This window comes from Symsagittifera roscoffensis, chromosome 5, assembly GCF_963678635.1.
Source record: "Symsagittifera roscoffensis chromosome 5, txSymRosc1.1, whole genome shotgun sequence".
Lineage (NCBI taxonomy): Eukaryota > Metazoa > Xenacoelomorpha > Acoela > Convolutidae > Symsagittifera > Symsagittifera roscoffensis.
This window is the reverse complement of record NC_087066.1, coordinates 56,345,468-56,358,994: the sequence shown is the minus strand read 5'-3', so window position 1 is coordinate 56,358,994 and position 13,527 is coordinate 56,345,468. Positions and strand designations below refer to the sequence as shown.

General features: G+C 35.7%; 1 protein-coding gene across 1 annotated transcript; it reads left to right on the top strand.

Moving 5' to 3' along the window:
* Positions 1-5,785: 5,785 nt before the first annotated feature.
* LOC134846558 (uncharacterized) lies at positions 5,786-12,860 on the top strand. Its single transcript, XM_063863942.1, has 4 exons — positions 5,786-6,017; positions 10,647-10,831; positions 11,987-12,144; positions 12,743-12,860. Exons 1-4 carry the CDS (start codon positions 5,975-5,977, stop codon positions 12,789-12,791), a joined length of 435 nt encoding a protein of 144 aa, XP_063720012.1. The 5' UTR covers positions 5,786-5,974; the 3' UTR covers positions 12,792-12,860.
* Positions 12,861-13,527: the final 667 nt, after the last annotated feature.

Here is a 13,527-nt window from a genome sequence, read left to right as displayed (position 1 = left end):
GCTGGCAGTGAGATGGTTGGAGGCTAACGCGGACACGAGGGAACAGGAGACGGCCGTGCCGACTCCTGAGCAGCTGAGCAACGTGAAGATGAGCCGCGAATTGGATCTTTTCAGAACCACCTGCAAGGTTCTGAGAATACCCAAAGCCATTGAAAGAATATGGTCAAGGCAAAGGTTGATGCCTTGGTTCCGTGCAGTGATGACGTCATGGATGTATGAACGCGCAAAGCGTCACATGTCGAGGAACACGGAAGCCTATCAATCTTTCCAGCTAGATATAGGACCGGGAGCCTATAAGAGAGCATTCCTAACGCACAGAAACGCGGTCACCATGGCGTTGAAGCGAGTAGCTGGAGCGCCTTGTGCAACTGAAGATGAGAAGAAAGAGGTCTTAAGAGCTGACCTAGAAAGAAATATGAGCCTGTGTCTTCACAACAGCTTTTGCAGGAACCGGGAGCAAAAGGTGAATGTGGACCTGCTACCGTGTTGCAAACCGAGGCTGTTGGAACAGGAGAGTTGGGGCACGGCCCGCAACTCCATGGACATGCTGGAGAAAGTCCTAGAAGACAGCGAGGCTGAAGATCAGGATGGAGAAGCAATGGAATGAAGATGATGGAACGAAGAGGACAAGTGAAGACGTGAACAAGAAAGGAAGAGAAGGAAAAAAACTTGATTGTCTTTGTGTGTTAAAACTTGAACCAATCAACCAAGTTTGATTATTGAACTTGTTAAACTTTTTGTTTTGATCTAGTTTGGTCAAACCAGACTTTGAAAATTGTTGCAATTGTTAAAATTGTTGAAAGAAAATTTTAGTTATGCTACTTATGTATATATATATAGCACATAGGTGAGTATATTTACCTATTTAAACACGACTGAAGTAAGACACAATTTCACTGTGTGGCGGCATGGTAAGTTTGGGTAAACTCGCTCGGAAAGGGTGAGTAACTCAATAACTTTCCTAGCCACAGAGTTTCATAGTTTTAATATTGAAAGGACCGCTTAAATAACTGATTATACTTGGTGAGTGATGTTAAGTTAAATTTAACGGGTGTGTGGCTGTGCCACGTCCCAACTTTTTAATCACAAAGAGCGAAAAGAAGTTTTATGGCAAGATGACGTAAGTAGTCAGAAAAGAAATTTTATCTAGGACACTCCTCATGGTGCAAATTTTGTGAAAAGTTTGAAAGGCAGTGAGATGTAGTACAATGCCATTTGTGACACGTAGTGAGTTGAGGTGGAGTAGATAAATTTCATTTTCTTATGCGATTTGTAAGATCAATTATAGAAAACTGGAGTACCAATCGACGATAACCCGGTGTTACGCGATCAATGGGGACATTGATGGGGACTGTCCGGGGAGTATGTGCCATTCTGCCGGATTGGCACAGCGCGACGTTCCGGCGGGACAGAAAAAAACGAATAAAGGCCTTAGTAACGAAAAAGTATTGCGAAGGAGGGTAGGAATATTCTAGAATTTTTATTTTTTTTAAAATTTCGATCGAAGAGTGAATATTTCTCAGAAATACAAGAAGACGACCATTTTGACGGGAAAGGATGAAAAAACACAACAACGACAGAGATAGCAAAAAACAATCACACGAAAGAACGAGAGAAACGAAGCCTCTTATCGTGGCAATAACACACGATAAGAACCTTAGCAGTGGAAATTAGTGGAGAAGGAAGTTTCAGTGGGGAATGAATATTCCACGGAACCCTCCCGTGCCACAAATTGGGAGAGATAACAGCGTTATCTCAAGAAGAACACGGGAGCGGAGGCTTGGCCCCCCAGAGACTGTTGTATGTGAAGGGACTATACAAAACTGACTTTGTAGCTACTTGGATGTCGTAAAACCTTGAATTAACACCGGTATGATTTGATATTTTAGAATATGAGTAGCTACAAAGAGGAAAAGGTCAATCCATCTCCAATGGATGTAGTATAGAACTGTCACACAAAAACATATTAAAATAGGGTTTTCGAGCCGTGTTTTTAATAGCAATCACGTAGTCTGAGGATCCGAGACTCAGCTATGTGGTTGTATTTGCATGTAAACGAAAGCTGATCAAAAGTCGTTTGACTGATGGCCTAAAAATAGTAACTTTTTACTTAGCCCTAGACAGACCAGAAAATCAACTGGCAAGGTCGAGACGGTGAAAAACGAGTAGGATTAAGGTAACTGACGCCTGCCAGTCGTTAATAGGTACTTTTTCTACGCTCCGTCGCTGTGTAGTCATTGGGCGAATGTTACAACTTTAATCCGCTACTGCTTACGCGTGTTATAATAACGAAATGTAGAGCCCGTTAATCATCCATTAACGTGACGAAATTTTTAAAAAGCGTAAACGAAACCCCATATTTTTCAAAAAAGTGTACATGTAGAATTTTTGACATTTGAGCTCCGCATAGCATTATCTGGTATAATAAATTTCCGCAAAATTGCTTCTTTAAACGTCAAGAATAAAAAAAACAACCAAGCATAAATTTTCCATTTTTTTCAGAAATCGGAACAAAAACAGAAAACTATTTAGAAAACAATTCACAAAAGTGGACTCGATCCAAAATTGCCCAAGAATTATATCGACAGTTGTTTCGCGTCGATATTGAACTCCTATTATTCCAAACGTTATAAAAAGAGGCAAAATTTTTCCAATTTTGCCCAAAATGGCATAACTGGCTTGCTTCGTAAATGTGCCGACGGCAGAAAATGATTTGGCAAATTAGAGTTCTGTGAAACAGTTTGTAATGAACTTCTTCGACTTGAAAACGTTTTGAAATTTTTTTTAAATTTTTTTTTCAATTGACCTTTTTACTATGACTCTCAAAGATGCCGAAGATCTAATTTTTCGTTCATATTTTCATATCACAAGATGCAGAAACTAACGACTTCAACTGTAGAAAACGTTCTTGTATTTTGTAAGACTGTGGTCGGAACATTATGTGGTACTTGCACAGTAACCGGCTATCCTTGTTTTATTTTGTTATGACAAAATAATCGGAACAAGGATTTTTTTTCTCAATTTATCCTCCCACACGGTAATATGAAATAAACAACGATGCATTTAGAGTCGGTGTTAGTAATAAATTCAAGGGTTTGCCTCAATTTATTTTGGAAAACTTTAATCCGCTACTGCTTACGCGTGTTATAATAACGCAATGTAGAGCCCGTTAATTATCCATTAACGTAACGAAATTTTTTAAAAAGCGTAAATGAAACCCCCTAATTTTCAAAAAAGTTTTTACATGTAAAATTTTTGACATTTGAGCTCCGCATAGCATTATCTGGTATATTAAAGTTCCGCAAAACTGCTTAGTTAAAAGTCAAAAAAATAAAAAAATTCAACCAAGCATAAATTTTTTGCATTTTTTTTCAGAAATCGGAACAAAACAGAACACTATTTAGAAAACATTTCACAAAAAAGGACTCGTTCCAAAAATGCACAAGAATTATATCGACAGTTGTTTCGCGTCGATATTGAACTCCTATTATTCCAAACGTTATAAAAAGAGGCAAAAATTTTCCAATTTTGCCCAAAATGGCATAACTGGCGCGCTTCGTAAATGTGCCGACGGCAGAAAATGATTTGGCAAATTAGAGTTCTGTGAAACAGTTCGTAATGAACTTCTTCGACGCACAGAAAAAGGATGTCCGTACCGATCTTTTCTCACAATTTCACGTCTGATCAAACAATTTTCAGACATTAGCTATTTTCCAGCTCTGGAAATATCTGTTTCACACGTAATCACATCTCCAAACAGTGCCGTTTACAGACTATACCTGACTCAGACATGACTACACCTGGTCAGACATGATAGTACCTGCGTCAGCATGATTATACCTGGTTCGACATGACTATACCTGGTCAGACATGACTGTACCTGGTCAGACATGACTACATGACTATACCTGGACAGAAATGACGCATTTTCTCTACAGAAAAAAAGTTTTCTTTTCTTTCGTTAGAAACTATCCATTTCTATTCTGAAAAAACCAAAAATATATTTTTTTTCATGACTTTTCGAAAAGAAAATATAAAGAAAGTTTTGTAACGTGTCTTGTTTTTGGATAAATAACAAAAAAATTTCATTTGTGGTAATCAGCGTTAAGAAAAATGAACAAACTTACGTTCAGTTTTTCCGTATCTCGTGGGGGGGGGGAGTGGGGGGGGGGGTACATTTTAAAGAAAAGAAAGTCTTTTACAGATAAAAAATATATAATAAGTTTTTAAATAAGTAGGTAAACTTTTAAGAAAATCTATTATAAATTAAACAAATAATATAAGTCATAATAACCCCTTCAGTGTAACGCGTAACTTATGCACCCCTCCCCCCACCCAGTGTAATTTATACCCCCCCCCCCCCCCCCCAGTGTAATTTATACTCCCCCCAGTGTCTTCTTCCAAAAAACATTTGTTCTACCGAATTTCTCGGCGACATAAAAATTGTTATGTTGGGGTCATCAGGATTAAAAGCGGATCTAGGATATCGAGGTGACCCGATTAACCCATTAAAAACTGATTAGATTCATAACAAATTAGAGGTGCTTGTTCAAATATCTATATAACATGAAAGTTTTGAAGGTTTTTTCTGATATTCTCTAAATTTATTTGCAAATTGATCATGAGCATCCCATCACTGTTGTTTTTTATTGTTCTTGATTCAGTAATTGCGTCTATAATTGATCTGTTGATAATTTGAGTTTTGGCCTACGGAGTTTTTAAAAAGCTTTTTTGATCTAGGTCAGATCATGTTTTATCAGGTATGATCATGTCTGGTCTAGGTGTGATCATGTCTTTTCAAGCATGATCATGTCTGGTCCAGGTATGATCATGTTAAGTCATTTATGATCATATCTGGTCCAGGTATGATCATGTCTGGTCCAGAAATGGTCATTTAAAGTCAGGTGTGATCATGTCTGATCCAGGTATGATCATGTAAATTCAGATCTGAAGTCTACCTGGGACAGGCCTGATCATATCTGGGCCAGACCTGAAGCAGACCTGATCATATCTGACTTTTTCCATGGCTATCATAGCTGTACATGTCTGATTCAGACATGTACAGCGAAAAAAGAGATATGCCACAGGACTGATACAAATCTGAAATTTGTATGAATTTTTGATGTCCAGATTTGAATTTACTACAAATTTTAGTACGGGTGAAATTTTTCCATTTTTGAAACTTTCATACCTTCATTACGAAAAGTTGCAGACCTGCTTATGATTTTTTCATTTTTTGAAGCTGCTGAAAACCCGTTATGCATTTTTGTACATTGTTGTTAAGGATTTACTTTACAATCTCCGTTCCCACTGTCAATGAAACAGAGGAGGTTGTTAAGTAGATTAACAACTTTCGACCAGCAGAATGCAGCAACATCTATACAAGTGCTAATTTACTGTATTTTTCTACAGCTAAATTACTGTATTTTTATAGGGGTGGAGATTCTTTAGTAAATATCATAGAGGGGATTGTTGTGTAGATCCGTTATCAATTTCAAATTAAAATACTAAAACGATCTTTCGTCTGTTTTGGTGGGATTTCTTAGCTGAAATTATTCCAAAACAGAATACCTTCTATTGTTTTCTGAATAAATATTTCATTATATGTAAGCACAGCAGTAAATTCTGCTTTATCATCCACCAGCCCAAATCTGAACTAACCTCTTTGAATTGTTGAAATTGACAGGAGCGTTGCAACAACAAACGCTGGCTACAAATTGACTAAAAAAATAGCTGAAATTTAAACACCTGCTGCCTTGAAAAGTCATACTTCTATCAAGTATCAAATGCATTTGTGTAACAAAATCTTAATCAGCTGCTACTCTTCATTAAATATGAAATAGATCAACAACAAACCAGCACATTTGCCTGCAACCAATGAAGTTATTGACCGCATTTAGTTTTGGTTGATGTAGGAAAATGGCATCAGCAAAACTTGCTACAATTTTTGTCTCTTTTTTGATTTTTGTGAAATATGAGTCTTCATCTCTTGATAGTGTCTCAATTCACACTCACAGGTTGGTACTTACAATGTTTTAAGCTTTCACACAAAGCTTCAACAAGTATGCAAAGTTCGTGTTAAGTTCTATAGCCAAACGAAAATTTAGTTTCTGATATTATCAATGGTTTATCAGAGTTTAGTTTTATGGCCAAAAGGTACGAATCCGTTTTCAGCTTAATGACTTTAAGACTTTTTAAAGGCGTCTTTAGTGCCATAATGCAGTAATTTTGGAGAGGAATACTTTGAAAAGTTCCCTCGAGCAAATTCTAGATCAGCACCGCTTTGCTGAAAGTTTGTTCAAGGCGTATTTTAGATTTGTGAGAAGGGGTGCTTTTTCAGTTTGCCTTAATTTCTCTAAAATAGAAGTATTAGGAAGGGGAGTTTTTTTTAGAAAAAACGTCAAATTGCCAAATTTTTGGGCACTTTATGGAATTTTTTGACCAACAAACGCGTTTTTCGGGTTCAAGGTTAGCGTTAAAATTCGTATGTAAATTCAGATATTGGCTTTAATAATGTCAGAAAAGGCAAAAAAAACGCTGGTCGGCCAAAAATGGTTATTGTTACAAGTACCAAACAAGGGAGAAAACCTGTTGGATGGGGTGAAGTAGCGTCGAGTTCGTGACAAGATGGTAAAGTTCCTAACGAGTTTCTGACCGCGTACTTTTAAATCAGTTCGGAATTTTACGACATTATATAAAACAACAGTTGCGGAGTTGTATAGAAGTAAATTTTTAAAATATATTTTTGCGTTTCTTCGAAAAGATCCGTTATTTGAATAGCTGCAATTACCAAATTTGGCTGCTTTTGTTTTATTGTTCCGTCTATCGACAAAAGTGACGGAATATTTGTGCTCGCGGTGGGTTTTATTCCAACTTTGTTAGAAAAAAGACGGAATAATTGTGCCGTGGGTGTTTTTTTTCTCCGCGTAAACATCTGATTGGTCAAACATCCAAGAAACAAAGATCCGATTTCTACCGTTCGCTTAAAAGAAGCTGAAGTAGTCGGGTAAAAACGGTTCACCGTGGCCGCGCCAACGTGTTGCGAGCTTGCCAACAGAGACCCTGAATGAATATTTAAAAAAATAGAGCCAATTAATTCCCAGTAGCGACCTTTAACTGAGTCGGCTCAATTCAAATAGGATATATAAACTATGTCTTTTTTCGAAATTTTAACGTCTTTTTATTAGATAAATATCATATAGGGTCGGATGTTTGACATAGCGGTTGTTTAAAATTTCGATTTTATAGCGTGTGGGATGATGGTTTTTGATTTTTTCATCAATATTTTTTATTCCGTAGGGCCAGCGCTCCTTTATACGAGCAGCCTTGTGGTTTCGAACATCAAAAATGGGGGAAAATATTGTATTCGTGGCTGTTTTTTTTTTCACCTAAAATCAGGCACCACAAATAGTCATCGGATTGCGTTGAGTGATATATCATATTAAGGAACTTGCAGTCATGATTCAAACCACCAAGGTTGAGAAAAACCGGTTTTCATTTTTCATCTGATTTCGAGCGAACAAAGCAAGGAAGCATTCTGTTTTTAATTGCCTAAAAGCTCACATTAGCTTAATTTGAAACGCACAAACTTAGTTTTACTTGAATAAACGTAGTTTACTTTGAGTATTTCAGCGCATTTTTGGAACCAAAATTTTCAAAACTTCAAACAACTTCAAAATTTTCTTTCGTTTTTCAAGTAATTATTCTAAAAAAAATTGTTTCTCAATTTGTTTATTTTACTATGACTGTCGAAATACCGTTTTTTTATCAGCTCTTTTCATCACACCACGCCGAAAATAAAGCGACAATACTTCTAAAAAAACGGTTGTATTTTTTAAAGGCTCTGGTCAGAACATTCTCTGTTGTTTCCAGTGTAACCTGCCATCCTTGATATTGTTTGGGATTGAATTAAAGTGTGACTGTCTGATGTTTTTTTTATTATGTACTCTTTTTTAAAATTGAAACAATTAAATTCTGAATTGCGCAGTTCTGAAGTAGCATATTTGGTTTTTATAATCTCTACTCATTTCCAGGTATGAGTTATATCGCTTTGATGTTCGTCTCCTGCCTGACATGGCACTCTCCTCTCCTCCCGAGAGGATAGTGGGTGCGATGGTGGCATGTGAGAGGAGGTGCAATGACAATCGCTTTTGTCGGGCATTCAACTACAGTCCATACTATCACATGTGCGAACTACTTGCCACCGATGCCGCACTCAGAGGCATAAATGATATAGGCAAGCGAGATATTTTTAAAACGTTTTTTGAAGTTAAGTTGCAAAATCAACGTTTTTTGAAGTGCCACATCGCAATAAAATTTAGGGACCTATCAACTTTCAATCGGAACGAAAACCAATTCACGTATAAAAAATTTGGGCATGTAAAGGAGCAATTAAAACGATTTTTGAGCTCCCACAAGACATTATAGCTCAAACTGGTCACTTCACAGAGCTTATCAGAGCTATGTGATTTAAACCAAGCGCGTAGAAGCTCGCTTGAGCTCTCTGTGATAGCTTGCCGAGCTCTGAGAGCTTGAACTTAGAAATAGATAGGCTACGTACGGGAGCAATTGAAAAAATTTTCATTAGGGAAAACTGCAATTTTTATTAGAGAATCCTTCAAAAACATTTAATTTCTTATCAACCAAAATCAAATCAGTGAAGTTTAGATTTTAGAGTTATAATTTTATTAGACAAAAATTTGCGAAACTTCGAAAACGAAAAACGCACGTAATAAAATAAGGTTACCTCCTCTAGCAGCATGTGTTCAGCTAAATGAAACGCTGGTTTGATTTAATTTGCTGGAAAATAAACCTGATAATATCATTAAGATGAAACACTGTGTTCTTTATAATCGCATTACTGGTCTCAGTAGATCACTGGAAAGTAGAGAAAAAACTGTAAATAAGTTCCGAATTATTCGTAGTTTCTGCTGAAGATTCAGCGCACACCTTGCAACGTGATCTCTAGTTAAGCGTGATAAATAGTTCTTTTGCGTTTTCCGCAACAAACCAGCTTAACAATTTCTTCTGGATTCAGTAAATGTAACAAGATTTAGCAAATTTTTTAGCGGATTCCACAAAATTAAGCGAATTCTGCAATTTTGATCATTGCACTGAACTATTTACTAACAGCTCAACAGTTAAGCGTGATTTTACTCGCACATATTTTTAAAAAATATTTGTTTGTCGGTTCTACAAACTGTCCGAATTGTAAGAATTTTGTCGTGAGTTTTGAAATATCGCTGTTTTTGGAGCGATTTTGAGCAATAAAACGTTTTAGCGATTTGTTTGTGAAAACTAAATCAAGAAAACAATCTAAGAAAAAATCCGTGCTGCGTATCTGCAACAACTCTGTTTTCACCTTGTCGCTGAAACTTCTTGCAATTGACAAAATACTCAGTTTAGCCTCGCAAGGATTCGCGTAAACTGAAGTTGTTTTGAAATAATTTCAGGCAAATTTGGTCATTTTGAAGCTCAACTGAACTTTTGAACTGCAAAATAATTTGCATGTTTGAATTTCTGACATCAGTCATTTTTTTCAGTTTAAAATACTTATGGCGAACAATACTTATGGAATGCTAACAATTGCAAAAAAAGTGTAACAAAATCTTTTTTTTTTACTGCCAGCTTGTGTTGAACTTTTTCCGAATTATGAGAATAGGAAATCACATTGATTGACAGGAAGTGCTTTTCACACAAATAGCATACAATTGTCCATATATTTTGAATTCCATTCGTCAAAAAAAATGCTTGATAATTTTTTACCCAGTATTTTAGGTACTTGAGACTTTTCACTATCATTCTTCTATAACGTTATAAAAAACCCTAACATTTTGGTTTCGATTTATGTTTTTGTTTGCTGCCAAACTTATTGGCCCCGGGTTCGAACATCTCACGTGAGCAAACAATTATCGCAGGGTAACTGCAATTTGAGGTATGCTAGGAACTAAAACTTATTTGACTTGCTTTTTTGCTTTTTCGAAGTATACGCGCTTGGGTTCATATTTTTATCCAACTTCAATGCTCAAAATTTTTCTCCTTGACGCAAACTCTTTGTTTCTTAAATCACTGTTGAATTCGTAGTTCGTAAGTGGAAAAAAATTCACCAGTGATCAATTTTGAAATATTACAATTCAATTAATTGATTGGAAAATTTTATAGAGCATTCTATTTGATTTTTAGAACCTTTATCTACTATGTTCAAAGGATATGTGCAAAGTATGAATATTTAGCTATACTCGATAAAACAATCTATTTTTTGGTGTTGTTTTTATTTTCAAAAGTTTTATTCAAGATATTTTCAAAAAGATATTCAAACAAAAAGGTTGCTTGGTGCAATATGGTTGCTATCAACTTTTGTCATTTCAGATTTTTTTTTCGTTTTTTGTCTACATTTCATTTTTTTTCTGAAAGACTCTTAAGCATAATTCAATTGATTGATGCAGTTAACTGAATTTTAGCTAAGAAAAGTTTATAAGAAAATTAATTTTTTTAAATTTTAGTTCCACGAACTTCCGCAAAACTTGGCTAAAGGAACTTTCTTGAATTTTTTATTGTTGAAAATATCTTTTCTGATTATCTACAAGTAGCAAAAATAAACACTTTTTAACTAATTCTAGCCACAAATTTTTAATTTTCCCTTGTAGGACAATTCTCCAATTTCCAATCTGTTGGCTGGGTATACCGATCACTGGGCAAATCAGTGACTAAAGGATGCTCTGGTTCTGTGTCAAACTGCACCAATGTTCAGATGGAGTCTTCTGGCGGACAGTTCACCTTCAGATGGACATATCCCAGTGACCACTCGACTGACGGAAGCAAATACGCTGTGGTAACTAGTCGCTTAGATAACAACTCTGAATCCTTATTTCTAGCTTAAAAGTCTTAAAATCAAGTCTGCTAGTATTGAGAAAAAGCCTTGATTGTTCCGACGACCCCTTGAAAATCGACAGAAAAATTAACGTTTTTTTTTAAAGTTAAAAATTGATAATATTTTGCAAAAAAATGAAATCTTTCAGATATATGTTTTTAAAATCCTCCACACTTCGTGTTAAATACAAAATGATACAAGTAGATTCTAGCAACGAGCAAACAGTTCTGAATGCATTGTTTTAAATCAAAATGGAATGAATTCTAAGCCAGATTTGATCACATCACAGCTCACGCCTTATTGGCCGTTATTTGTCGCCCATTATTTAAAATGGCAAATTTCAAACCACCATACATTTTCAATAAAAATTAGAGGTAGATCATCTTTTCAAATTTGAGCTCTGTGCATTAACGGTTTTCAGATGGTATAAAAAGTTCTATGCAAGTGGCTCGTTGAAAAGTCGAAACTCTTCTCAGGGAAATTCACACCGAGCTCAAACACTCCATCCTTCCATCGAAAGTCGGAGTAGCAGGTCTTTAGGTTCTAAGATTGATCACCAGGGTAAAAAGTTCCTTGAAAAATATCCTCGAAAAAAAATGTCCCCTAGCCTATATTTTACTCATTTTTAAAAAATTAAACTCTGAACAACCGGAAATTTACAGCCATGCAAACAATATTTGGGTCTTTTCTGTTATACGACCCAAAATATCGAACAGTTAATTGAGCGCTGATTTTCATTGAACAAGTTTAGATTTCGCTTCGCTGGTATTAGTTTCAACCAATCAGTTTCGAGCATCATGTTCAAACTTTTAAAACAGGTGAAAGTTTTTTTTTGGGCCGTATAAAAGAAAAGACCCCAAAATTTACCCAAAGAATGTGTTTTGAACGCAGCGGAACGCTTTTTGTAGTACTTTTGCTTAAAATTTGCTTGTGGCACAATAAAGTTAAAAATAGTAAAATTTTGCATCCCGCTGAGCTAATTTGGATTTATTTCGCATCATCCACCTGGCCCCCTTGGGGGTGTTAGTAGATTCAATTAGCTCATAAACTTTTTTAAAGGTTATTTTACATCATGCATTGCGAAATTTTTTTAAAAAAAGTACGCGTTGTTATCAGACATACCAGCATGTCCAAGTGACCCAACTTCTGCCAAACGGAAGTGACAAAGACTATGCTATCGTGTGGAATGATCGAAATATGGGACCAGAAGTCAGAGAAGTGACTTTCGATGGGACTATCATGAACAGCTGGAACAACTACAAAATACGCATTACGTTAGCTCGCTTACCCAAATTTTAACGATTTTGTTTGTTAATTAACTGGTGAAATGAGCTTTGCTGAAAAGCGGTTATTTAGGTTTAAACCACATTCCAATCAACGCAATCTTAAAATCAACCCGTGCAAACTAATTGGAGTTCTCTTCATTTTCATGATCAAAAATTATGTAGAGAAAAGTTTGACTTCGAGTAAACAAATGTCAAAATGTGAAAAACTACCGGTGATTTATCTAAATAGGTTATGGACAAAAATTTTTATCTAAACAAACTTTTAGACAACAGCAGAGGTTTCTTTTTTTTCCGGAGTTTGAATTTCAGCAGGTTGGAACGATCTTATTAAAAGTTTTTGACAAAAATATATCAGGAAAACTTCAAGCGACGTAATAGTTTTCAACTGCAAGGCCTCTCATTTTGTTTTCGTCTGAAAATGATTATATTAATTATGATGTTTGGGTCTTATTCACTAAAAGGCCTAAAATAAATACATCAACTTTTTTTTTGAATTGTCTCGCTATGTATAACCATTTTACCTACCATGTGACCTGGAAAATAATTAAGTATATCTTCCTTCCAAAATTTGGGCAATAACTTTCAGCAGATTGACAAATTACCTGCTCGTACTTCACTGGGAAAATGGAGACTAGTTAAAAACCTGAATCGATTCGTTCCAAGATGTGAAAGTGAAAATCCGAACTTTTTGCATGTTTTCGTCGGAATTGAGAATTTAAAAAACTGGTCGTCTTACTAAACAATCAGGAACCTATGAAGAAATGATTTCATGCAGGGTCTTCAATGCTTGCTGTATTTTTAACAATCTCCAGCTTCCTATAGGGTTTTTCCTCTCAAGTTTGTTAAGGAGAGCACTACAATGACTACTAAGACGTCTGACATGGCTTTATACCCTGCTAGCCTGATGAAGCAATCGATGCTGCTTAGGCGTCTTCAATCTTAAAAATTCGTTGACTTACGTATGGAGATCAAGTGTTTTATGACGCTAAAGCTCAAAACTTTCATTTTTGGGAATTTTTTGTGTATAAACAATGTACAATCCAGCTTGCAACCTTTAATACTCAACTTATTCCTGAAACATTTTACAACGTCGCTATTTTGAGTTTTTGGTAAGCTGTATGAAATTATTAGACCTGTGTCTATTAAAAGAAATACTAATTCAGTTTTGTTATTTTGACCTTCTAAAAAAACTCTGAACGGACTTCGGAGGCTTACAGAGTTTGCTTTAAACCAAGAACGGTTATAAAGATACAATGTCTAGATAAAGGTTGATTGATTGATGCGGGTGTCATTCCTATCGCGATATTTAAAAAATTAACGCTAACAAAAAATAATGATAAAAAAATGGGCGGAAAGTGGGACAAAACAAGC